Genomic DNA, 27237 nt, shown 5'->3' on the forward strand with positions numbered 1-27237 from the left:
ATCAGAACACCGTTAAGTTGTATGTTTTGCCATGTTCTTCATTTTTGATCATGTTTTACTCTACAATACTCTTTCTGATGAAAATATTAGACATTTTTATCCTTATTAAACTGTAGGTTATATATTTCAAATTCGATAAGTGGTTGGGACATTACGATTAATATTTTAGGACGTCTGGAACTTTATTATTTGCATCGAAGGGTCCGCCATCTGGCCCGTACGTGTGATGTCATTACGACGCTCCGCCCCTCACTTGACTCCGCAGAGAGCGCTGCATTCCTCAGACCAAACCATTTTTGCCAAAATTATTTTCAAGAAAGACTCAAATAAAGCACGTTTTACCACCATGAGGCTCTTTTTTTCCAAGTTTCATTTAAATTCATGAATTATGAGGATATGCCTGTTATTTCTTTTCGTTCTGTGCTTTTAAACCACGGGGAACATTATTTGCAACTTGGTGCACTCCCCTCTGCTCATTTGCAGAGTGGTACCCTCCATGTAGTTGCCATGTTGGATGACTGTATCGCCGCTGCGGCTGCTCTACTTTTAAAGATGAAACCCTCGCGTTTCCCCTCTTAAAGACGCAACCTAGGGGTGCTTATTTGACCTTCTTGTCAACAAAGGGAGGAATACTGCCGATTTGTGGAGCAGGTGGTGCCTACGGAGACAGGCCTGATCCTTGGCCAGCCAAGCCTGCCTGCAAATCGGCAGAGATGATCCGGCTGATGGAGGCCACATCGCCCGCAGCCTGCATGGACGTCGTGTAAATTTCGTCAGTATTATTTATTTATTTTTAAGCGTCTCTTTGGACGACCCCTGCGTCCTTTTGAGGGAGTTTGAGAACTAACGAGGACATGAACAGCCATCCGCTACCCCGCCGGGTCGCCAACGTGGGCTCTCTTCTGCTGACCCCGCAGGAGAACGACTGTCTGTTTGGATACCTGGGGAGGAAATGTGCGGTGAGTATTGGTGCACCTGTGCCGCATCACGCTTAGTGCACTCAAGTGATGTTCCTTTAAAATGTGCTGTATCAGTCGAGCACTTCTTTTTATTTTTAATCAATCACGTCTTTAATCTATCTCTAACTTTGGGATAAACTGCAGCCCCACGTATTCGTCATTTTCTAATTAGAAAGTCACATTTGTCGTCGTCTCCCGCTTATCTGAATCCGGGTCGCGGGGGCAGCAGCCTCAGCAAAGAGGCCCAGACAGCCCTCTCCCCAGCCACTTCCACCAGCTCATCTGCGAGAATCCCAAGGTGTTTCCAGGCCAGCCGAGAGATATAATCCCTCCAGCGTGTCCTGGATCGGCCCCGGGGTCTCCTCCCAGTTGGACATGCCTGAAACACCTCCCGAGGGAGGCGTCCTGGGGGCATCCTAACAAGATGTCCAAACCACCTCAACTGGCCCCTCTCGACATGGAGGAGTAGCGGCTCTACTCAGAGTCCCTCCCGGATGACCGAACTCCTCACCCTATCTCCAAGGCTGAGCTGCCAAGGAAACCCATTTCAGCCGCTTGTATCCGCGATATTGTTGTTTCGGTCATTACCCAAAGTTCATGGCCGTAGGTGAGGGTAGGAACGTAGATTGACCTGGAAATAGAGAGCTTCGCCTTCTGGCTCAGCTCCCTCTTCACCACGACAGACTGGTTAAGCGCCCGCAACACTGTGGACGCCGCCCCAATTCGCGTGTCAATCTCACGCTCCTACCTCCCCTCACTCATGAACAAGATATCGAGATACTTAAACTCCTCCACCTGGGGCAGGAACTCACCCCTGACCTGGAGCGACCGATCCACCCTTTTCCGGCTGAGAACGATGGCCTCAGACTTGGAGGTGCTGATTCTTATCCCAGCCGCTTCACACTCGGCTGCGAACTGTTTCAGCAAGAGCTGGAGGTTGCTGTGTAATGGAGCCAGAAGTACCACATCATCTGCAAAAAGCAGAGATGAGATCCTCCCACCACCAAACTCGACCCCCTCCACCACCCGGCTGCACCTAGAAATAGGAGTGGGAACCTCTTGTTACCTCACGATACGATACGATTTGCGATACAAAGCTCACGATAACGATGATCTGACGATACGGCGATACAACGATTATCGATACATTGGTCAGGAAATCATTCTAGAATATTCTACAAACACAGAAAAACAAGCTTATGCTGTGAATTGGAACGAGTTTATCATTACTAGACGTTCAATCCGTTTGAAGTGGGAGGGATCCCTACCCCTATGGCCGTCAATGGCAGCCAATGCCATGCAATGAGGTAAATTTGGGTCCTTTGAGGTCATTTACCTGTTGATTTTTAGTTGCTTCCTGTTAATTTGGGGGTATTTTATGGGTCACTTCCTGTTTATTTTGAGTTACAGAACAAGAAGTGATCTGGGAATCACCCAAATATGAATAGGCAGTGACTCAAATTCCACACGAAATGACCTGTAAATAAAAAGCAAGTGACCTGTAAATGCCCCGAAAATCGGACAGAATGACTGCGAATGCGCTGCTGTCGAATGAACGAACACCGTCAATGGTAGCCTTAGAGTTAACTGAGACACTATTATGGTGGAAGATTTTGGTAGCAACTTATTGGTTCCTTTTTTTTTTTTTTTTTTTTTTTTTTTTTTTTTTTTTTTTTAACATTGACACGTTTTTAAAACGATATCCCGATTCTTGGCAGGCGCATATCGATAACCTTTGGGATACAATGTATCACGATATATCACCATTTCGATATTTTGTCACACCCCTACCTAGAAATTCTGTCCATGAAAGTCACAAACAGAACCAGTGACAAAGGGCAGAACAGGTCCGACTTATTGCCGGCCACACGGACCAGACTCATACTCCTGTGGTAGAGGGACTGGATGGCCCCCATACTCCCGGAGTACCCCCCCACAGGGTGCCCCTGGGGACACGGTCATAAGCCTTCTCCAAATCCACAAAAAAAGTCACATTTGGAAGTCTAAAATGGTTGTCGCCAAGCTTTAGAGATCAGAGATCTCCTTCTCAGGTATTGATCACTAGCCAGTGTTACTGCTTTGATATGGAGAACTGACATACTAAATATAATCACCGTGTTATTAATAATTGATCATGCTCGTTGATTTTAAAACACTGATCAGGTTAAGCATTTCTCACAAAAGTTAGGACACTAATACATATCAAAGTGCAGAAGTGCAATCTCTGTCAGTGTTTACACTTAAATGCTCACTTCTACAGCTTTCCTAGAAAATATCGATATCCCATCACCAGTGACAGACACCACATTGTCTTTAATTGGTCTTGAATAATTAACATAAAGAAGCTTTTCGATCGTCACACACATTTTTGGGGACATCGTTACATACAGAAATTTTAACCTCAGAGAATATTACAATATCCCTGATAGATTTATGGGGAAATTTTTGCAACCCTTCCAGTACATTTAGGTGAATTTGACATCATATTAAAGTGTTATGATCTTAGTTGTGGAATTTCTATTTGGATCTACTAAAGGACACAGTTGTAAATATTTGTTTAAAGGTGACTTGGTAAGGAATTTCAATTTTTTTCCCCCAATGTTTCATGAATAAGATAAGTTGTAAGACCAGTTCGCCATATTACGCAAGTACCAGCTTAGTTTTTTTCTTCCTATACACTTATTTGCCAATGACCATGCGAAAGTTTAAATGTAACCATTTAATAACCAAATTGGATCCAGTCAGTCAGATATTAAAGAAAATCTGGCAATATGCAGAGGCAAGCAAAAAAAAAAAGACTTACAACAAAAAGACATTACGAGCATGTTCTACACAAATTGTCTTGCAAATCTGACAAATTGACATCAAAGGGTTTAAAATGCCACAAAATAACATAACAAATAATATAACAACTTTTAATTGTTCACTGTTTTAAGCTATTTGACACAGAGGTCTGTCAGAGCCATTGACTGTAAACAATTTACCCTATGAGGGACATCAAGTAAAGTGAACTGAACTGCACTGTAAAGAATAACTGGGCATAGCGCTGGTGATGTCACCCATTGCATTCGCCTGCTCCCATTTGAAAGTCGCTTTTTACCGGTCAGGGCGCCACCATAACAGCTGCACTGTTTTCCTCTCGCCATTCGTGAAACCCATATTTGGAGTATTTGCCCGTTATGCATTCTTTACGTCAGTCCTCGGACGGGAACCCGAACACGCCGACTGTGTAAAGTTTCCGAGAGATCCTGGAAATTCAGGTAGCCCCCGTCCACTCATTATCATTTTTGTTTATTAAAGTAGATTATCACTTAATGATTGTGGCACAGTAGTGTTGTTGGGAGTCATTTGCTCCCAATTGTGCCCTCCTGAAACCAGAAGCGCCAGACCCAAAGGCCAAAGTTGGGTACTGCAAGCTCTTCAAACTCTTAACACTTCATTTTGAAAGACGGGAGGTTGGGTTTTGGTCAGAGCTCAGTCACAAATCCCTGATTTTTTTTCTCCCTATTATTTAAAAAAAAGTCAACTTTATTTAAAGTACCACTTCAAGAACACCTGCATCAGTGCTGTTTATACAAACGTAGTCAAAGTATTAGAAATGGAAACATGCACAATACCAAACCAGCTTGGCAATAAAACTGTGACAGTAAAAAGCGGACATTATTGTATTGGCTGTCATCAAGGAAGTGGTCACCACCCAGTCGAGAAGCCACCCCCCACACCCCCAATCATTGTGACCATTGGAATTAAACCCCCTGTGAACCTTGTAATCCTCCACCAGAGCGGATTAATTGCTGGCCTTTTGCTATGTTACTCTATCAAATTAACTAGTTAAATTTGTATATTAGTTTAGTATTTTAAAGGATTTAATTTTGAGTGCAGTTTCATCAAATAATTCATATGTGGCTATTTGTGTGTTTTGTGTGTCGCCATTATGGCTTTCAGGCCACTAAATGCTACCAAACAGGCCAGTACATATTATTCATGAATAAAATTATGCCTGCATCTACGTTACATATGCCATCCTCGCTGGTCTGTTGTCCCAATCTGAACCTGATCGTTAGCAACAAGCTTTTGCTGGCTAGCTATTGCAAGTACAGTATACAGTGCCTTGCAAAAGTATTCGGCCCCCTTGAACCTTGCAACCTTTCGCCACATTTCAGGCTTCAAACATAAAGATATAAAATTTTAATTTTTTGTCAAGAATCAACAACAAGTGGGACACAATCGTGAAGTGGAACAACATTTATTGGATAATTTAAACTTTTTTAACAAATAAAAAACTGAAAAGTGGGGCGTGCAATATTATTCGGCCCCCTTGCGTTAATACTTTGTAGCGCCACCTTTTGCTCCAATTACAGCTGCAAGTCACTTGGGGTATGTTTCTATCAGTTTTGCACATCGAGAGACTGACATTCTTGCCCATTCTTCCTTGCAAAACAGCTCGAGCTCAGTGAGGTTGGATGGAGAGTGTTTGTGAACAGCAGTCTTCAGCTCTTTCCACAGATTCTCGATTGTATTCAGGTCTGGACTTTGACTTGGCCATTCTAACACCTGGATACGTTTATTTTTGAACCATTTCATTGTAGATTTGGCTTTGTTTTGGATCATTGTCCTGTTGGAAGATAAATCTCCGTCCCAGTCTCAGGTCTTGTGCAGATACCAACAGGTTTTCTTCCAGAATGTTCCTGTATTTGGCTGCATCCATCTTCCCGTCAATTTTAACCATCTTCCCTGTCCCTGCTGAAGAAAAGCAGGCCCAAACCATGATGCTGCCACCACCATGTTTGACAGTGGGGATGGTGTGTTCAGGGTGATGAGCTGTGTTGCTTTTACGCCAAACATATCGTTTTGCATTGTGGCCAAAAAAGTTAAATTTTGGTTTCATCTGACCAGAGCACCTTCTTCCACATGTTTGGTGTGTCTCCCAGGTGGCTTGTGGCAAACTTTAAACGAGACTTTTTATGGATATCTTTGAGAAATGGCTTTCTTCTTGCCACTCTTCCATAAAGGCCAGATTTGTGCAGTGTACGACTGATTGTTGTCCTATGGACAGACTCTCCCACCTCAGCTGTAGATCTCTGCAGTTCATCCAGAGTGATCATGGGCCTCTTGGCTGCATCTCTGATCAGTTTTCTCCTTGTTTGAGAAGAAAGTTTGGAAGGACGGCCGGGTCTTGGTAGATTTGCAGTTGTCTGATGCTCCTTCCATTTCAATATGATGGCTTGCACAGTGCTCCTTGAGATGTTTAAAGCTTGGGAAATCTTTTTGTATCCAAATCCGGCTTTAAACTTCTCCACAACAGTATCTCGGACCTGCCTGGTGTGTTCCTTGGTTTTCATAATGCTCTCTGCACTTTAAACAGAACCCTGAGACTATCACAGAGCAGGTGCATTTATACGGAGACTTGATTACACACAGGTGGATTCTATTTATCATCATCGGTCATTTAGGACAACATTGGATCATTCAGAGATCCTCACTGAACTTCTGGAGTGAGTTTGCTGCACTGAAAGTAAAGTGGCCGAATAATATTGCACGCCCCACTTTTCAGTTTTTTATTTGTTAAAAAAGTTTAAATTATCCAATAAATGTTGTTCCACTTCACGATTGTGTCCCACTTGTTGTTGATTCTTGACAAAAAAATTACATTTCATATCTTTATGTTTGAAGCCTGAAATATGGCGAAAGGTTGCAAGATTCAAGGGGGCCGAATACTTTTGCAAGGCACTGTAAGTACAGTGCTGAGTCGCTCCTATGCGAGGCAAAAGTGAATGCAGTATAAATCACTTCTCATCCCATCCATGGCTGCAAAAAGGCAAAAAGTTTTGACATTATCACCAGGAGTTTTGACATTATCAGCAGGAAGAAATTGGGAATCATTTAAATATTGTCATTCAGAACTTATCAAAAATGTCCTGTTCAAAAACCTGATTGCAGGAGCGAGTAATATAATAATAAATGCATATTTTCAATATGTATGATCACTGTAACACTATCATATACAGTGAGGAACAGAAGTACAGTATTTCATCAAAGAATTAATATGTGACTATTTGTGTGTTTTGTGTGTCGCCATTATGGCTTTCAGGGCACTAAATGCTACCAAAAAGGCCAGTACATATTATTCATGAATAAAACGATGCCTGCATCTACGTTACAGATGCCATCCTCGCTGGTCTGTTGTCCCAATCTGAACCTGGTCGTTAGCAACGAGCTTTTGCTGGCTAGCTATTGCAAGTACAGTATAAGTACAGTGCGGAGTCGCTCCTATGCGAGGCAAAAGTGAATGCAGCATAAATCACTATTCATCCCATCCATGGCTGCAAAAAAGCAAATATTTTGACATTATTACCAGGAGTTTTGAGATTATCACCAGGAGGAAATGGGGAATCATTTAAATATTGTCATTCAGAATTTATCAAAAATGTCTTCAAAAACCTGATTGCAGGAGCGGGTTGGGGCTCCGGTCTCGCGTCGCCCTGCGGCGGCTCCTCGGCATTCTCCTGCTTCCGCCTTCCCCTTTCTTCTCTGCCTGGGTACCCGCCCTGCGCTCCTCTGCGGGTCGCTTGCTGGACGCCGGTATATCTGCTGGTTGTCGCCTGCTCCGGTGGGGGACCCTGCCTTGCCCTGGGCTTGGTGGGCCACTGGGGATCCCGTGGTGTGTTGTGCCGGTTGGGGGGCTGTAGCTCGTGGGCCGGGTAGGCGGACGGGGATGGGGGCGGGCGTGGGTTTGGTGGTGCATCATCCCTCTTCCCATCCCTGAGGGCTGGTTGATGGGAGCGCGGGTGGGCCGGGGGATCACCCTGGATCCCGGGGGGGGGGGGGTCTCCTTTGCTGGGCTGCGGGAGGAGGGATGGGCGGCGCTGCCCCAATCACCCCCCAAGGGCTGGCTGGGTGGGGGCCGTGGCCTTGGGTTGGCGCCTGCGCGGTGTCTCCGGTCATCTGCGTGACTGTCGCGTGTTTGTTAGGGCTCGCCTACGGCTGGATGTGATTGGGCACACTCGGGTCTGGGGTCCCGGTGCCGGGACTGGTGGTGGTGTGAACACTCTCCCCCTCCCAATCACTTAGCTTATAGACTTCCCCAACCCCATCCCCTTGTTTCCCTGGTCAACAGGCCCCCCACATGGTGTCAACCGGAAATACATCTAGTTGATGATAGCACCAACATATTAATAGTTAGTGTAGGCGTTCAATGTATTTCTTCTTGTTGTTTGTGTTTCTGTTCTTTCTTCTCTTGTTTCTTTTCTTCTGTTCCCCCAATACCCCTTCCCGTTCGCTGCTTTGTCATAGTAAACGAGATATGTTGAATGATCACAATGGGAGTAAGTCATACTCTCAATGTGAAACATTAAAACTGTTCAGACCAACCAGACACTTAGACTTCCATTCGCTGTGTCAAACAGCTGAACAGGACTGGTTTAATAAAAAAAAAAAAGAATCCGACCCTTGTTGCATGGTTTTTGTTGTGTGATGTGCGGGTTACATTCCAGACACCCCCACAATAAGTTTAGTTTGATGAAAAGTATCAAAGTAAAATTACTGAGTTTTTTTTCTAACATAAGTTTAATTCATAATCGTGATTACGATAATGGTCAAACATGATTATCATTTTGGGCGTAGTCGTGCAGCCCTGCTTACGACGTACTGCTACAGATATTCTGGTAATCCCATACTTGTACAACACACTCACTTTAAGTATGCTGTTTCTGACTTCCGATGTGCTGGTGTTTCTCATCTTTACCTTATATCTGAAAGTCGAAAATCCAACCACACCAGTTTTGGAAGCAAGCACTGTTTAGTGCGTATACTGCATGTCAAGATGCACACAGTCTAACAGTCTACATGATGTTTAACCTGTCTATATTCTGTTTGTGCATATTTTTGTAGACTTTGTGTTCTGCGGTGGTTCAGGTCTATGCCGCTGACCGAACGTGCGGCTGGCTGAAGAAATGCTGCGGAGTGGCGTGCCTAGTCAAAGACAACCCGCAGAGGTCCTACTTCATACGTGTCTTTGACGTCAAGGTGAGACACGCTGGTCTTTCCTGATGAAGAAATATCTGCTGACGAGCTGTGTCTGCATTTATGTTTCAGGAGGGGAAGACCATGTTTGAGCAGGAGCTCTACCACAACTTTTCCATCAGTTGCGCCAGATCCTACTTCATCTCCTTTGTGGGGGACGTGAGTATATGACTCCTTATGATTAACATAAATAGGTTAATAATACTGATGGTGGGGAAAAAACTGCCTCGTTCTAAAAATAAAGAGGGGGAAAATGTTTGAACTATACTGGAGAAATTAAAATGTTTGGAAGTAGAAATAATGAATGGTAAAAATATGCACCATCAATATAAAAAACACAAATTTCAATAATTCAATTAATATATCATTTTGAAAATGTTTTTGCATTTTTTTTTTTTTTTTTTTTACATACTAGTTTCGGTAAACTGTAATACTAAGGTAAACTGTAAAACTAAACATAACAATGAAATTTAATTGTACTGTGCATTAAATGACAAAATAACCATTGTTCCTAATAACCTGTTAGCCTAATGCTAATATACAGTGAAAGACACCATTCGGCACTAACGAAAATTCGCAACACTTCAAAATAAATCTGCTTCAACTGACGAACGGTGTAAAATATGGGATCCACTATCGTCTTAGTGAAGCAAAATTGATGTAACATACGATAGTTTTTATACAACTGGAACAAATATCGATATTTCAGATGCTAATTATTTAAATCATGTGACTATTATAAGACTTTTTAGAGGAATTGTCTGGTTTTTCAACCGTAACAGTAACCAACAGTAACATCCAGAACACAAATGAGGACGTACACAAGAATAAAACAAATTGGAATAGACCAAAAATCTGAAGATTTCAAAATGTTTGTTTTTGTTTTTTTTTCCTCCCTCAGACCAACCAGATCGGTTTGAACTTTGCCAGCGAGGAAGAAGCCAAACGCTTCCGAGTGTGCGTCAATGAGTTGCTCAGCCGCAGACAACGCAAGACCGGCAAGTATTCCCATGCCACATTGGGTCCGAATACTCACTTGCTCTCTTCTAGTGCTGCTTTTGATCACCACTTCTTGATACTGTAGTCACTTCTTGTTCTTGTCTTGCGTCACTAAATCCATGCTCGCAGTGGCCATCTTGCCGCATTTAAACTTCTGAGCACTCGTCTGGACTAAACACCTCACCTTAATTATTTACTCTCCTCTGTCCTCTTCCCCCTCATCTTTTCCTTGTGCTAATTTTTTCCATCTCCTTTTTGTTACCTGTTTTTCTTTTGCTCTTTTTCTGTCCTTTTCTCCCTATTGTTATTTTCCTTGTCTTTTTTCTCTTCTCCTCCATCTTGTTTTTCTCTTATTACTTTCTGTTATTTTCCTTCTTTAAATCTACATTATCTTCATCTCTATGATCTTCTCCTTTGTCTTATTTTTGTCTTCTTTTTTCATGACCACCTTGCTCCACTAGTAATTGTGATCATTTTTTTTGTTTTGCAGAGAAAAACGGTGTGTCTAAAAATGGTACGTTAAACTTTTGTGCAGCCAATTCTCACTTTAATGCTTGAGAAATCTTGACTTTTTATAGGGTGAACTATTTTGTTTTGTTTATCATTTTGACGTGACGCCGTCAGCATTTCAACACTTGTAGTGTTTTATAATATATTTTCTTGGCCATGACACATAAATTCACATTGTAGGAGTATTGAAAAATTCACCTAGGCTAGAGTCACCTAGAAAATCACCTAGAAAACTGTTTTCCTGCAGTACAGCTTCTGCTTCAGAAGGTTTATCATAGTACAATTTGTACTTATCAACGATAAGTTTTTTGAAACGATATTTGTGATCTTCTTGACACTCCAAAAAAAGAAGGCCCGCTGCTCCATCAGTTATGAAACACTGGTAATCCTAAGCGGGTATCAAACCAACGAGCGGTACGGTGGACTTAAAGCACCAACGCCCAATACATCAGTTGTGAGCGACTGGTAAATCCCAAAGATGGTGTCAGTCGATCGCATCATGGTTCTTGGGAAAGAAAAAGGGCAGAAGTCTGAATATCGTTGTATTGCATACACGTATAGCTGGCTTTGACTGACATCATAATACCAAGTCAGATCTTGTTTTTTGGAATGAGTCACAACACATGCAGCTCATCCAAACTTGTCTGAATTACGTTTTTTTACCGAAAATGTCATAAACATAGGCGCTCCCAACTTTTCATATCACGATAACACACAACAGACTTGTTTGCCATAAGAGGTCAGCGTGCCAAAATGCTGTATATTTTTGTGTATATATGGAAAACAATAGATTTGTATCCATATTCAATACTTATAGTGTGGTCTAAAAAGTATTTATTTATTATATAGGTAGGTAGTTTTGGGTTGGGGTTCGAAAAGTAGTTTGTGCGGTAAGATAGTGAGCACCCCTGACCTAAAGGGACAAACACATTAGCAATTCCTTGCTGCACAACCTCATGAGTTATATATGGTTACTGGGTGACCGGGTGACACAGTGCGGCGTGTCGTGCAGGTTAATCCGCATTGCATGAAATCAGTCCATCTGTGCTGCATGCGGTGCAAATGCTAACCTGCTAACCTTATTTTAGTGCAGCTAATCTGTAAATCTCGAAGCCACCACTGTGCTGTCATGTGAATGGCGAGTGTAAACAACAGTTGTTGACAAACAAACCACACATTAAGTGATTTTGTCTCTGGTGAGTACGGTGGCCCTGAAATGCAAAAAACAAAACGGCAAATTAAAAAATACAACGGCAAATCAAAAAACCAAACGGTAAATTCAAAAACACAACGGCAAATTCAAAAAGAAAAAATGCAAATTCTAAAACACAACTAGGAAGTTATTCCGTTTCTAGCATGGGATTTCAAAGTGAGCATTACCAAAGATGCGAACGTGGCTTCTGCTAGAAATATTTTTATTCGGGACATACAGTACGTATGAAGTATGATGAGTAACTTTACACAAGAGGCTCTGAATGTCCTTTTCTGTGAAGACGTTGTGACACCCTGTTATATGAGGAAAAATTTCGGATGCGATTAAAATTTTGGTCATTAGGTAGAGTTCGGGTTTAGGGGTCCAGTTAAGCAGAATATTTAGGGTAATAGTACAATGTTAGGTTATTTTTATGGTTTTCAGGTTAAATGATAAGGGTGCATTCACATTAGCTGTGTAAAAACAGCCAGGGATAATTTGCTCACACTGGCTTTTCACCAGTCAGTTTATTGTTGACGTTCAAAGGATGGGTGCCTGAAAGTGGAGAAGAATATGTAGGGGGGAGAATGTTTCCAAGGAGCCAGCCAAGGCACCTATGTCAGAGAACTAAGATGGAATGAGAATATCAATGTGGCATAAATGAAGCGAAATTGTATTTGGGATGTCCTGTATACAACTCCTGCGTTTAAAACTAATATGAGTGACATGAAGCAAAGGTTTGTTTTGAGTCTAGTGTGAAAGTCTTGGGTTTGGCTTCGGCATGTCCCGAGGCTGATTTTTTTTTTTTTTTTAACTTCAGATCCGATTTTTTTTTTCAAGATGTTTCGCCGATAGACCAATAAAAATAATGCAAAAAAAAAAAAAATGTTAAAATGAGCTCTGATGGTACCTCCTTAAGATTATTACGCGATGCTTTGTTACTATCATTAATTTCTAAAGAGCAGTAGTCTCGCTCATCGGCCATATTTGCCTAGTTGTTTGGTTTACAGCAGCTGTAAAGCACAATAGTACTAAAAATACACGACTTCTTGATCCGATCCAATCTCGTGACCAAAACCGATACTGTACTATACTCCAAAAATAGCCGTATCGGGTGCTGTTACCGATACTTTTTGACTAAGGTTTTAGCTTCATAAAATGCATTCCTACAATTGTCTGGTTTAGAGGTGACTTAAATTCTATTCAATTTAGCCGCGTTTTCAGCCACCCTCTGCTCACTTTTTTGAGGATGGTGCTTCTTTGCAGTAGAAAATCAAAGAAGCAGTAGAAAAGGTCTTTATACCCAAGTCTTTATAATTACAATTTTTAGGAGTAGTTTGGAGAAGTTAGGAGGTGCTCATTCCATGGTTTGTTGAAAATTCAGTCATAATGCTGCCACTTTTTGCTACTTTTTGATGGAATATTTTGTCTGATTTATTAATGACCGCATCAGCAATTTTATTATTATTAATTGTAGAGTTCTACTTGGGCCCTTTGAATTGTATCAAGATTTTTTTTCCGAGCATCGCTTTAAATGTCTTCACTCCTCCAATTCCTCATAATCTCTATAAAGTGCAAAAGCATCCTTAATCCACATCAGATAATCCCGATCCAAATCCCTCCACGAGCACCACCGCACAACTTCAAGCAGTCCACAAAATCAAAGTAAAAATCAAAGTCTGACTAGATGTTCTCCCAAATAATTTTCCATTTGTGCTTTTTAAATTGAGTTTTTACAGCAAGGAAGGGACCAGCAGTGGGAACCTCGTGTTACCTCACGATACGATTGGATTTGCGGTACAGAGCTCACGATAACGATGATCTGACCATATGGCGATACAACGATTATTGATACATTGGTCAGGAAATCATTCTAGGATGTTCGACAAACAACTAATAAACAGAAAAACAAGCTTCCGCTGTGAATTGGAATGAGTTTATCACTAGTAGACGTCCAATCCGTTTGAAGTGTGAGGGTGGCAGCGAATGAATGAATTCATTCGCTGCCACATTCGCTGCCATCCCTCCCACTTCAAACGGATTGAACGTCTATGGCCGTCAGTGGCAGCCAATCACCCAATTGAATAGGCAGTGACTCCCACTAACAGGAAATGACCTGTAAATGAACAGCAAGTGACCTGTAAATGCCCCGAAAATCTGACCGAATGACTGCGAATGCTCCGGTTTCGAATTAGTGCTGCAACGATTAATCGATTAACTCGAGTATTTGATTAGAAAAAAAGATTCAAATTAAGTTTTGCTGCTTCAAGTATTCATTTAATTAAAGTGGCGTTGTAATGGTTGGTTTTGAAAGTGTTTACATTAATTGATTTGGGTGGATACACAGCCCTCTAGTCTACCTCATTTCACATGGCTGAATCTATCTGCTCCCTGTTAAGACCAACATAAGCGTTTGTTTGAGCTAATGATTTTTTTTAATGCATTCCAAGTTTAGTTTAAAGGTATATTTAGCAGCTTTTTGTGGGAATTTGTGTCTGAGCCCTTTGTTAAGAGCATTGTAGAAAAGTGTGAGCATTTTATACCATTTAAGCTAGCGGACTTTTGCCATGTATGCTTGCCAGTTGTTCTTTTGTTGTACATAGATCGTTTTTTTATATACCGTGTGAGGCTCAGCTCGGGTATTTTAATTTTTTATGTTTATCTGATTACTCGATTATTCGAACTAAATAGTTCATTGATTAATCGACTACTAAAATATTCGATAACTGCAGCCCTATTTCGAATGAATGAACGTTTTCTGTCTAAATGGATTGGGCGTCGAGCACCGTCAATGGCAGCCTTAGAGTTACCTGAGACACTATTATGGTGGAAGATTTTGGTAGCAACTTTTTGGTTCCTTTTATTTATTTTTGTAAACATTGACACCTTTTTAAAACGATATCTCGATTCTTGGCAGGAGCTTATCGATAACCTTTTGGGATACAAAGTATCACGATATATCACAATTTCGATATTTTGTCACACCCCTACAGGGGACACAGATTAGAACACCACGGTAAATTGACTTGTCAATTAGTGATCCCCTCAGAATTTCAGATCATAAAAGCAAGTTATACGCATGCATTATGGATCTCATTCTCCAGTAAACGTCAGAATTCGCAACCATTATAATCAGTGTGTGTAGTAACTAGGGCTGTCAAAATTATCGCGTTAACGGGCGTTAATTAATTTTTTAAATTAATCACGTTAAAATATTTGACGCAATTAACGCATGCACTAAATGACCCGTTCGCACATTGCCTCAAACAGATTACAATGAGGCCGTTTATGGACATTAAGAGTGAAGAGAATGCCACCGGCCGCTTGGGGGCAGCGCCGTTCCATACTCATGTTATTTCTTCTAAACGTGGGAGAATTAGTAGTTGTGAGATGTTTATGCTGTATTCACAATGCAATGCAAATTGCAATTTGTGCTCCACACATATTTCGGTAAGTTTTCTTTCTTTTAGTGGCAATTAATTGTCTCTTGTTGTATTTTGGGCAAGATATGTACAGATAAATGTTATACAGTAAAAGCGAGTGGACACAGGCGTTCTTTGGACCGCGCCGTTTATTGGCATAAGCTTCTCCTTCACAACAAACATAAGTATCGTTTAGTGAAAGCACAACAAAAATAATATTCCTATCTCTCCAAAAAAAAAAAAAAAAAATGTTCACAAAAAGAAAAGCACTTCAGTCTAATGAGGCCCTATTCTGACACACAGTTAAACAACAATGCAAAATGAACTGTCATTCCATATCAAAATAGCTATGCAAAATACATGTAAAACTTAGACTTTGGTCACTCTATTTTTATTACTGTTATTTTTATTCTTATTATATTAACTCTACTTTTGATTGAAAATTTTACAAATTTTATTAAAACAAAAACATGAAGAGGGGTTTTAATTAGAGATGTCCCGATCGATCGGCCTCCCGGTCGATTGGGTCCGATCACGTCATTTTCAAAGTATCGGAATCGGCAAAAAAATATCGGCCATGCCTTTTTTAAAATATATATATATTTTAATTAAATCGTTTGTAATTGTATTTAACGTTACAGACATAATATGTTACACTCATCCAGAGTCTTTAGTCTAGGCTTAACGTAGGGGTAATCCAAAAATATCTCGATGATGGCTGTAATTCATTATTAGATATATGTGTCACGTTATGATATGTAAAGCTATTAATATTTGAGCTGCACGCCCCTTTCACTCATTGTTGCACTCAATCTGTTGTAATGCTATTTTACCCACATAGAGAGATATAAGGCTAGATGGCTTAAAGATAGTTAAAAGGCTAAATGACTAGAGTGAATTTTGATAGCCCGCTAAACAGTCCCTCATATGACTACAATTTTACAAACTTTCTCCAAATGATTAGAATTGTTATGTGAGGCAATATGGGAATGCAAGGTGGCAATAGATATTTGTCTTAAAACCTTTAATTATTTCACAAAGCAGAGATGATATATCTATTGTTAGCACGACTCACAGTCATGGTTTTACTTCCCATCATGGTTCCACTTTCCCATCATGCCTTGGGGCATGCTGCAGTATAGTTTACTGAAAGCTCAACAAATACACTAGATGGCAGTATTTAGTCACAATACACAAAGTCCCAAGTCTTTCTATCCGTGGATCCCGCTCACAGAAAGAATGTTAATAATGTAAATGCCATCTTGAGGATTTATTGTCATAATAAACAAATACAGTACTTATGTACTGTATGTTGAATGTATATATTCGTCCGAGTTTTATTCATTTTTTTCTTAATGCATTGCCAAAATGTATATGATCGGGAAAAATTATCGGGAATGATTGGAATTGAATCGGGAGCCAAAAAAAGCAATCGGCACGGGAAATATCTGGATCAGCAGATACTCAACTAAAATGATCGGGATCGGATCGGGAGCATAAAAAACATGATCGGAACAACCCTAAATTTAATATAAAATTACTATAACGTGTAACTATAACATAACAAAATAACTGTAATATAACTATAACTATTATCTTTTAAGAACTACAAGTCTTTCTATCCGTGGATCACTTTAACAGAAAGAATGTTAATAATGGTATTTGTGGATTTATTGTTACAATAAACAAATACAGTACTTATGTACAGTATGTTGTATGTATATATCCGTCGTGTGTCTTATCTTTCCATTCCAACAATAATTTACAGAAAAATATGGCATATTTTAGAGATGGTTTGAATTGCGATTAATTGCGATTAATTGCGATTAATTACGATTAATTAATTTTTAAGCTGTAATTAACTCGATTAAAAATTTTAATCGTTTGACAGCCCTAGTAGTAACACAACCTATGCTTGCAAAGCGCACATTCAGCGAATGAAAGGGCATTGCTGACTAAATTTTTGTCACTTGGCAGGGCATTTAGGGAACAATGGCATGCATGCAATGTGTTCTTTTTTTTTTATACACCGCTAAACTCATTTAATGTCTCGCGGTGATCTTCTGTGAATTATCAATAATATCTCAAGCGCTCAGCACGTCGATGCAACGGAACAGGTCAGGTGGGCTATGTATGCATGTTTTTTGATTAGTCAAAAGGCTTTTTTAACTGAAACGTCTCGACCCTACTATGGTGTTTCTTGAGTGGCAGATGAGTCAAAGTATACTGTTTTACTCTAATAGTGTAAAAGTGTATTTTGACAAGTTTTTGTAGAAGCAGAAACCTTCCCCTAAAAGACCATTTTTTCCCCCAATACAAAAAGCAGCATCCAATTTTCAAAATTCTTCCAATGAGATAGAGGGTATTGACACAGCCTGTAATTGGGAATCTTGTCACTTTGCAATTGAAACTGTGTAATTTAAAGATGCACCGATACCAGTATCAGCAGGGGGGCCGATCCGGCCCGAAATGGTGGTATCGGTGCGTACCAACAAAGAAGGCGCCGATACCTTTTACCGGTCCAGTATTATAACACTTGACCTCAGCCTTTTTTTCCTCCTGACACTCACTACACTTTCTGTTGTGTGATGATACGTGATCACTTTGCATGCCTAGCAGCTATCGCTCTTTGCCTGCTCCAGACCAGTGAGAGCGGGCCAATAGCTGCTCTTAACCAATGCCAGGGCATCTTTTTCATTTGTAGGAAAAACAAACTATGAGAGGAAAATTTCAGCGGTCTGTACATATTTTAGTTCAGCTGTTTCAAATATCTCACAGAGCGGCCATCATCGAACACATTCTGGATCTTATCACTTTATTAAACTGTATTTTGGGTCACAGTGAAGTTTCTCAGTGTATTTAATGGCCACTGACGTCATTCACTGTTCATCGCAACTACCTGTAGTCGCAGCCTTTCTCTCTCCACTTCCGCATTATCTTCTCACGCGCTGTCAATTGTCATGGGACTAGCACGATTCTTAAAGGCACAGCGCTACATTTTGTGCCTAGGCAGCTTTTACTATTTATTATGGTGAAATTCACCCGCTTACATTAAGTAAAAAAAAAAAAAAAAAAAAAGCAATTTTGGATAATTTCTCTCAGCTCACTTGACGATCTCTCACGCCACACTAGTGTACTGCGGCACACCGGTTGAAAAACACTGTTTTAAGTTACATAATGATAAATCAGTCAAGCTTTAGTGGAGTAACCAAGGTCAGAGCTCGTTTTGCCCATAACACACCCGTAGACTTCATAATGTAATTGATGGGACACGGGGCACGGGGCCGATAAATAGGTGGCCTGCATTGTTGGCGTGGCCGTCAAAGTTGACCGAGTGGAATCACAGACAAAGAGCTTTTTTCGTTGAAAATTCTTGTGAATAAATGCTTAAATTCCCTGAATTCTTTATAGATGTGGACGTAAAACAGTCTAGATTCTCGGGTGAAAGCTAAAGAAACCGTGCAAAGAGCATTTATTTTACCTAAATATGTTGAATGTGCGGCTCGTCTTTCAGTTGACTGTGGCACCTCCTTACCACAACAAAGAGCTTTTTACGTTGAAATTATTGTGAATAAATGCTTAAATCCCTGAATTCTTTATAGATATGGATGTAAAGCAATCTCGATTCTTGGTTAAAGGCAAAAAAACGTGCATTTATTTTACGTAAATATTGCGAACTATGATGCCAATGCTTTAGCGGCTAATTTCTCCATTTTTTTCACGTTTTAAATTCACGCATGGTACGAAAAATAAAATAATTACCTTGAATCTTTGAACAAATCACTCCTGAGACAATCCTTCCTTTTTGTATGTGGTACAGCTTTCGTACTTTTTGAACCGAAATCCACCGTTAGTTCGCTGCGTGCGTGTGTTTGTGAATGCAGTGCCCTCCATAATTATTAGATTAATAATAATTATGTGTTTTTTAGCTTCTAATATTTTTTTTTTCTAAATAATATGGGACCTTAATAGAAAAAAAGAGAAAAATGAGGTGCTTTTCAGCATGCGCATCTTTTGTGGCACGCCAGACCCACTTAGAGTGTTTGTTGCCAAAAAGCTCAATCTTGGTCTCATCTGACCAAAGCACACGGTCCCAGTTGAAGCCCCAATACCGCTTGGCGAACTCCAGACGTTTGCGTTTATGATTGTGAGTGAGGAAAGGTTTTCTCCGTGCATGCCTCCCAAACAGCTTGTTGGCGTGTAGACAGCACCTCATACCCACTGTGAAGTATGGGGGTAGGTCAGTGATGCTGTGGGGCTGTTTCACTTCCAAAGGCCCTGGGAACCTCGTTAGGGTGCATGGCATCATGAATGCTTTGAAATACCAGGACATTTTAAATCAAAATCTGTTGCCCTCTGCCCGAAAGCTGAAGATGGGTCGTCACTGGGTCTTTCAGCAAGACAATGACCCTAAACATATGGCCAAATCTACTCAGAAATGGTTCTTTAGACACAAAATCAAGCTCCTCCCATGGCCATCTCGGTCCCCAGACCTCAACCCCATTGAAAACCTGTGGGGTGAGCTGAACAGGAGAGGACCCAGGTCTGTGGATGATTTAGAGATTCTGCAAAGAGGAATGGCTGAAGATCCCTCTTTGTCTTTTCCCATCTAGTGAAACATTATAGGAGAGAATTAGGTGCTGTTTTCTTGGCAAAACGGGGTTATACAAAGTATTAACACCATGGGTGCTGATAATTGTGACACACATTATTTGATGTCAAATAATTATTTCTTTATGTGGGATTTTTTTCCCCACTGAATAAATGCACTTGTATTGAAGGTTGGATTTTTCTCTTTTTTTTCCCCATTAAGGCCCCATATTATTTAGGAAAAAAATTATTAGAAGCTAAAAAACACATCATTATTATAAATCCAATAATTATGGAGGGCACTGTAGCTCCTCTTGATGTGGGCGGCCCACTGCTTGAAGGAGTTGCGCAATGCATGGCCGAGCTGACACGTCAATAATGTCTACGGCACACCCTCCCTGGCATCTTGTCTTTCGATGACATACATGACAGCAGCTGAAGCAAGTGTTTTGACGGGCATCCATCTTTATCGCTGCACATTGCTTGGCTGAGTGTTGTTTTAGTGTATTGTTGTGACTAACCAAATTGCCTTCTGCAGGTCCTACGCTGCACATGGCTACGGTGGACATCAAGAACCCAGAGATCAACAACGTGCGTCTGATCAACTCCGTTGGCTCGCAGTACCATGTCAACAACATGCTGAGTCACAGAAAGGACAAAAAGAACAAAGTCAAGAAGAAAAAGCTGACCAAGGCAGACATCGGCACACCTAGCAATTTCCAGTCAGTTTCACTTTCATCTTCTTATCAGACTGGTATGCCTGCAGTGAATTCACTGCAGGCCCTCCAATTTTAAAAATGGACATCTATCATGATAAATGGTAGCAAATGACTTGATAGCTAAGGAATTGGCTTGCAGCAACTTAATATTTAATAACTAAGCATGTACCGTATGTAGCTACCTGTGATTTAGCTCATAGCTATTAAGCATGTAGCTGCAGTAGAGCGTTTTGGCTGGACAATAGTCTGATTGCTTTTGTCCCCTCTCCAGGCACATCGGTCACGTGGGCTGGGATCCAAACACGGGTTTTGATGTGAGTAATATGCACACGCACACGTGGTAACACAATAAGCACTTTGTATGTGTGTCGTGGTGGCTGCACAATGACATCACTCAACAATAAGCTGTTGTTGTTGCACACATGTAAACATTTCTTTTATCACATGACAACAGCTAATCAAAGTTTGTTTCATTCTGCTTTCATTTGTTTCATAGTATTCCATCCTTCCTTCCCTGTCTGTAAATGTTTCCGTTCTTACCATTCTTCTTTGCTTCATGTCTTCCTTTCAGCTTAACAACTTGGACCCAGAGCTGAAGAACTTATTCGACATGTGCGGAATCTCAGAGGCGCAACTGAAGGACAGAGAAACCTCCAAGGTCATCTACGACTTCATTGAGAAGAAAGGAGGAGTTGAAGCCGTCAAGAACGAGCTCAGGAGGCAAGGTGAGAGTTTGAATGATTGAGTTTAATTGCAATAAAAGAGAGTGAATGTACGTTTGAGATTGGGATGGCTCAGTTATGTATGATGAGTAACTTCACACAAGAGGCTGTGAAAAGGCAAGTGCCCATGAGTGACTTTGAGAGGGGCAATATTCTTGACGGGGTTAATTGCATGATGTGAGAGTGAGGTAGAGCAGTACGTGTACTCAAGTAGAGTGGAGACGTACTAAATGCAGTTGAAATGGAGCGAGTCCATGTGTCCAAAAGTAGATCGTTTACATCAGTGCCATGTGTAAGAGGTGTGTGGTTGATCATTTTGATGCAAACTGTCATGGAATTTGCATCAAAGTAATAATATGAGAGTTGATCACAGTAGTCCTGTATCCTAAAAGAAATGTTTTGGTTTACCGTTTTACGTTATTGATATGATGCTCTGTCTGCCCTCTGCAGCGCCTCCTCCGCCTCCCTCACGGGGTGGCCCCCCTCCTCCACCACCTCCTCATAGCTCCACCCCACCTCCTCCACCCGCACACAGCTCCACTCCGCCTCCCCCTCCTCCCCCGTCCAGAGGAGGCCGTGGGGCTCCCCCTCCTCCCCCGCCTCCATCCCGCGCCCCATCCTCGGCCCCCCCACCCCCACCGCCTACCAGACCGGGAACATTGGGTGCGCCGCCTCCTCCTCCCACCAGGGGAGGCCCCCACCATCCTCACCACCCTCAGCCTGCACCTGCCTTGCCTGCATCAATCTCTTCCCCACAAGCGCCGCCCCCTCCTCCTCCCCCGCCGGCCCACCAGTCCCCAGTGAATCGAGCCGCCGCCGCCGCCCCGCCCACTCCTCCTCCACCACCTCCTCCGCCGGGACCCCCTCCTCCGCCGGAGCCAGACGGCATGCGGGGCGATGTGCCTCGCTCGCCACTCCCCGCTGGGAAGTCGGCGCTTCTTGAGCAGATCCGGGGCGGTGCCCAGCTGAAGAAGGTGGAGCAAAACCACAGAGAACCACCACCCAGCAGTAGCACCGGGCGGGAAGCGCTGCTGGACCAGATTCGCCAAGGCATCCAACTTAAAACGGTACAGCCCACACGTGACGATGTCGTGTCACCCCTAAACTTCGGTGACGCGTTTCTTTCTGCAGGTATCAGATCACCAGGAATCCAGTCCCCTTACGCCAGCACCCACAGTAGGCATTGTGGGTGCCCTCATGGAAGTCATGCAGAAGAGGAGCAAAGCCATCCACTCTTCAGGTATGGCTCCCATTTTTAAGGCTAAATAATCTGAAAAAGAAATTAAAAGTCTTAAATTTTTTTTTATTTATATACAAGCACTTACCATGAGAGCTGAAGTCCAGTAACATAATGAAAGTACGAGCCAACAGAACAGGAGGAGAGAGAGAACGGGCAGCCGTATGCACACCATAACATTAAAGGAAATGATAGCATAACATGCACAAAACAAAATTTATGGTGTAAGTAAGCCGGGGGACACGGTCAATGTTCACTTGTAAGCACTAATGATTTGGATACACTTTGATACAAAATTCAATCAGTGGAGACAACGAGGATGAGCAACAGGTGGGGGGTTTTGTCGATGCGGTATGTTATTATGCCACGTAGCGGAAAACTGAGACACTTGGGGAGTCAAAGTGAAAAGGAGAGCTCACATGCTACCTTTTGGGATGCCGCACAATTAGACATGCTAAGCAAGAGAGACGCTTTTCTGGATCATGACCATCTCTCGTGTAGTGAAAATTTGCTCGCTCAATAAGACTCCTTTTCTCTCATGACGATGCTCGTATCATGAAAAACTCATAACTAAATTCACTGTATACAGTCATGATTACGTGCTCATGAAGGCCCAATGAATACAGGTGAATTTTTAAAATTCGACATGTTGTTGATATTAGTTCTGAAAAAAAATTCTCATAAATTTGATACCAAAAAATGTAGAAAATATATTTAAGTATATAAATGAAATATATGTGTAAAAAATGTAAGTAGACATTAGGGATGCAACAATACAGTTAAGTCACGGTTCGGTACGAGTTTCGATACGAGGGACACGATTTTCGATTCGATTTAATACATTTAATGCTCTAAAACAAAAAATACAAGTTTTTTTTTTTTTTTTTGCTAACAAGCAAAAATAAAATGCCATTATATAAAGATGCATTATAGTGCATATTTATGTGCTTACTTCTTACTGATCTGAAGAAATTTTGTATAAAAGTGCTGAGAACAATCTTTATTGTTTGTAAAGTGAGGCGGGGCACACAGTTGATTGCTACTGCTCTCTTAGCAGGTATGTTTACCACATGAGGAAAACATCTTATTAGTGGTCCGAGTCCATCTGTTTTACGTACTGAATTAACAATATTTGCAGCATTATCTAGAGCACAGGTGTCAAACCGATTCCAGAAAGGGCCAAGTGGGTGCTGGATTTTGTTCCAACCGATACCGTGCAGAGAGTTTAACCAATGAACTTCCTACTGAAACAAGCAGCACCTGACAAAGTTTAACTGATTACACATGTAAAAGATCTGATTGGTGAAAAGGTGTCCTCTTCATTGGTTGGAAAGCAAACATGCACCCACTTGGCCCTTTCTGGAATCTGTTTGACACCTGTGATCTAGAGTCACTGGTATGGATTGATTTGTCCTGCTTAACTTCCATTCATTCATGGCGGTTTTTAATTCATCGATGTAGTATATGGGCTACGCCTCCTATGAGCACTCTGGGCTCACGCAGCCAATGGGACTTGGGGGGGCGGAGGAGGGAGTCTAACATAGCATATCTAGGTTGCTATTTGATGATATCTAGTGTGTGTGCATGAGTGTTGTCGGGCATTAAAAAAGTTAACAAAGGCCACAGAAGTCACATCTGCACATTACTGCACAGCACCAGCATTTGACAATCGACTTTCATAATCAGGACGAGTTTGAAGGACGGCGCTCTTAATTTGCCAGTCATTGTACATCATGTAACCGTTAGATCGCTCTCAGTGTCGTCCCGGGGTGTCCAGCTGTCTATTGTGAAAGCGAGGTTGTTCGTAACAGCCAAGTCGGCAGTAATATATTGGCGGGCTTTGTTGTACGTATCCGTAACGACAGTCTTTGTTAAATATGTACGAGTGGGGATAGCATCTCAGCTCACCCATAATGCTGCTGAACAATGGATCTGTACGACACTGAAGCCGGCAAGCCACCTCCTTTTTCTGTCTTTTCAGGAGCAATGATTCTCGTGCGCCACACCTCCCACCTTTCAGACAGTTGGTGGTGGTGGTGGGGGGGGGGGGGCTGCTAGTGGCAGAGTTTTTTTTTCAAGGCAAAGCTAGCAAGGCAAAGAGAAACAACAAAAATTAATTCGGAAAATACATTTTGGGAGCTTTTCATTTGGATCAAATGTTTTTGCGCATTGAATCAAAGAGGGCGTATCGAACGGTTGAATATAAAATCGAGTATTGTTGCATTCTTAGTAACATGTCGTACATTTTGGAAAAGATAGATTTCACGTCATACATTTCCCATAAGACTATATTATTCCCCCCAAAAAGTGTCAATTTCTCAGGAGTCATAATATCAAGGGGGAAAAAATGCGGGTCTTTTAGATTAAGGTTTAACTGTATTCATGGGATTTTTTTTTACATTTCCCCTTAAAGTACCGTACTTACATTCCTTAATAGGAGTGGGAACCTCTTGGTACCTCACGATACGATTTGCGATACAAAGTTCACGATAACGATGATCTGACGATATGGCGATACAATGGCTATCGATACATTGGTCAGGAAATCATTCTAAGATATTCTACAAGCAACTAATAAACAGAAAAACACAATTTTTATCATTCGGCTGTGTGTTTATCACTAGTAGACATCCAATCCATTTGAAGTGGGAGGGTGGCAGCGAATGAACAAATGTTCATTCGCTGCCATCCCTCCCACTTCAAACGGATTGAATTTCTTTAGCCGTCAGTGGCAGCCAATGCCAGGCAATGAGGTAATTTTGGGCCATTTAAGGTCATTTACCTGTTGATTTTCAGTTACTTCCTGTTGATTTCAGGGTATTTTATGGGTCACTTCTTGTTTATTTTGAGTTACAGAAAAGGAAGTGACCTGGGAATCACCCAAATAAATAGGCAGTGACTCAAACTCAACAGGAAATGTCCTGTAAATGCCCTAAAATGATAGCAAATGACCAGTAAATGCCCCGAAAATCGGACCGAATGACTGTGAATGCTCTGGCTTTGAATGAACGAACGTTCCCAATCTAAATGGATTAGGCGTCGAGCACCGTCAATGGCAGCCTTAGAGTTAACTGAGACACTATTATGTTGGAATATTTTGGTAGCAACTTGATGTTTTTTTTTTTTTTTGAACATTGAGACCTTTTTAAAACGATATCTCGATTCTTGACAGGAGCATATCGATAACCTTTTGGGATACAAAGTATCACAATATATCACCATTTCGATGTTTTGTCACACCCTTATTCCTTAACGTGTAATACCGTAGTTAAAAATGGTTGCATATTTCCGAAAGCATATATATTTATAAGTTTTGTATTTTGAAATGGGTCAGACACTTCCGAAATGTTTCTGCAAAAACTCTCATAGCTCTAAAACAAAAAAGGGCATCTTTCAGAAAGTAAACTTTTGGGCAAAAAACAATTGTTTTTTCTTTTCAGACGACGAGGATGACGATGACGAGGAAGAAGACTTTGAAGACGACGATGAGTGGGATGACTGAAAACGCTAAGATAGAAAAAATCTTCCAGGAGCGGATTCCAATTTTATGAATTCTGCGTGTATTTATTTTGATCCGTTTGCTTTTTTTTTTTTTTTTGCAGCCTCATCGTTGTAGTTTGGCAGCCATTTTGAGAATGCACTTCCTCCGTCGTGAAGGTATTTCAGCGGTTTTCGTACGTTTTTTTGTAAATGTCTTTTTTTTTTCTTACACAATGTTTTTCTTGCCTGCAGAGACTCTAACCAGCCATCTTATTTTCCCTCCATGACCAAAATGTTACCGTTAAGCTACCTTGTTTTTCATCATTATTATTATTATAGTTGTCGTTAATGTGACTGAGGCGTTCATTTGCACAAGGATTTTGTTTTTATGTCTATGTCCAATCACATTTTATTTCCACCTCGACCATTCCAAGGTTTGGCGCGACTACGCTTTAACACGTTTTGCAGCACCGTTCATCTCCCTTCCCGCGTCTGATCGATCCCCCAGGCGGACGGTGACGTCCTGCTCTTATGCAAAGCAAATAACAGTGAACCAAAATATAGACAGTGATAAGATGTAGTCGAGCTTTTAAACTGTTTTGGTTTTAACTACGCCAGTCAGCCAAACTGTGTGGACAGATGCTAAATTGTATGATTAAATAAATGTTCATATTTACAGTCAAGTGGTACAGCTCCTGTTTATTTGAACCACTGCAATGCAAAATGCTCGGATACAGCTCTTCTCTTTGGCGTCATTTACTGGTCACATGTAAGTAAAGCTTACTGTTTTATTCACAATAAGAATACTCGCTTGTGACATGAATTATATTTAATGTTGCTTTGAAATGTACAAAGACGTGTAACCAAGCCATTCTGGAATACCATGTTAGCAGCACATTTAAGTGGCATTTACAAAGTGACTCAAATGTGATGAGTGTCTTTATCTCTGTGACACCTGCAATGAGAAAGACAGATAAAAATACAGTGTATTACAAAAGTGAATACACCCCTCGCATTTCTGCAGATATTTAAGTATATCTTTTTCATGGGACAACACTGACAAAATGACACTTTGACACAATGAAAAGTAGTCTGTGTGCAGCTTATATAATAGAGTTCATTTATTTTCCCCTCAAAATAACTCAAAATATAACCATGAACTCATTCACTCCCAGCCATTTTCACCGGAGCAAGGCCCTTCGCTCTCGACCGTTTTACTGGGTTAGGGTTTATAGGCCCACAGAAAATTATGTTCTATTGCTATATACACAAGGAATCAACCAAAAGAAAGATTAGACTCTCTTCTTACAGCAGAAAAAAGTAAGTTCATATCTTTTTCCATTCTTTAGAAATCAGCATTAGAAAATAGCTTAGTTTGAGCAATT

General features: G+C 41.2%; 1 protein-coding gene across 3 annotated transcripts; it reads left to right on the forward strand.

The window, feature by feature from the left end:
* The first annotated feature begins 497 nt into the window (after window positions 1-497).
* Window positions 498-26535, forward strand: wasla (WASP like actin nucleation promoting factor a). Of its 3 annotated transcripts, XR_009063349.1 has the most exons (12): window positions 498-959; window positions 8850-8984; window positions 9054-9140; window positions 9883-9979; window positions 10471-10494; window positions 20233-20416; window positions 20685-20727; window positions 20985-21138; window positions 21586-22202; window positions 22267-22375; window positions 25813-26029; window positions 26105-26535. XR_009063349.1 is itself a non-coding variant. In XM_057837861.1 (11 exons), exons 1-11 carry the CDS (start codon window positions 855-857, stop codon window positions 25872-25874), a joined length of 1617 nt encoding a protein of 538 aa, XP_057693844.1. In that variant the 5' UTR covers window positions 498-854; the 3' UTR covers window positions 25875-26535. The 3 variants fall into 3 exon arrangements, 2 of the variants coding, with proteins under 2 accessions (XP_057693844.1, XP_057693845.1); XM_057837861.1 differs by having other exon boundaries at window positions 25813-26535; XM_057837862.1 differs by lacking the exon at window positions 10471-10494 and having other exon boundaries at window positions 25813-26535.
* Window positions 26536-27237: the final 702 nt, after the last annotated feature.

This window comes from Corythoichthys intestinalis, chromosome 5 (assembly GCF_030265065.1).
Source record: "Corythoichthys intestinalis isolate RoL2023-P3 chromosome 5, ASM3026506v1, whole genome shotgun sequence".
Lineage (NCBI taxonomy): Eukaryota > Metazoa > Chordata > Actinopteri > Syngnathiformes > Syngnathidae > Corythoichthys > Corythoichthys intestinalis.

Bases quoted from the DNA above. Each gene is read 5' to 3' on its own strand.
- wasla (XM_057837861.1), top strand. From the start codon at position 855: ATGAACAGCCATCCGCTACCCCGCCGGGTCGCCAACGTGGGCTCTCTT. The intron at 10,495-20,232 runs GTACGTTAAACT...TGCCTTCTGCAG, and splicing joins AAACGGTGTGTCTAAAAATG to GTCCTACGCTGCACATGGCT. The intron at 20,728-20,984 runs GTGAGTAATATG...TCTTCCTTTCAG, and splicing joins ATCCAAACACGGGTTTTGAT to CTTAACAACTTGGACCCAGA.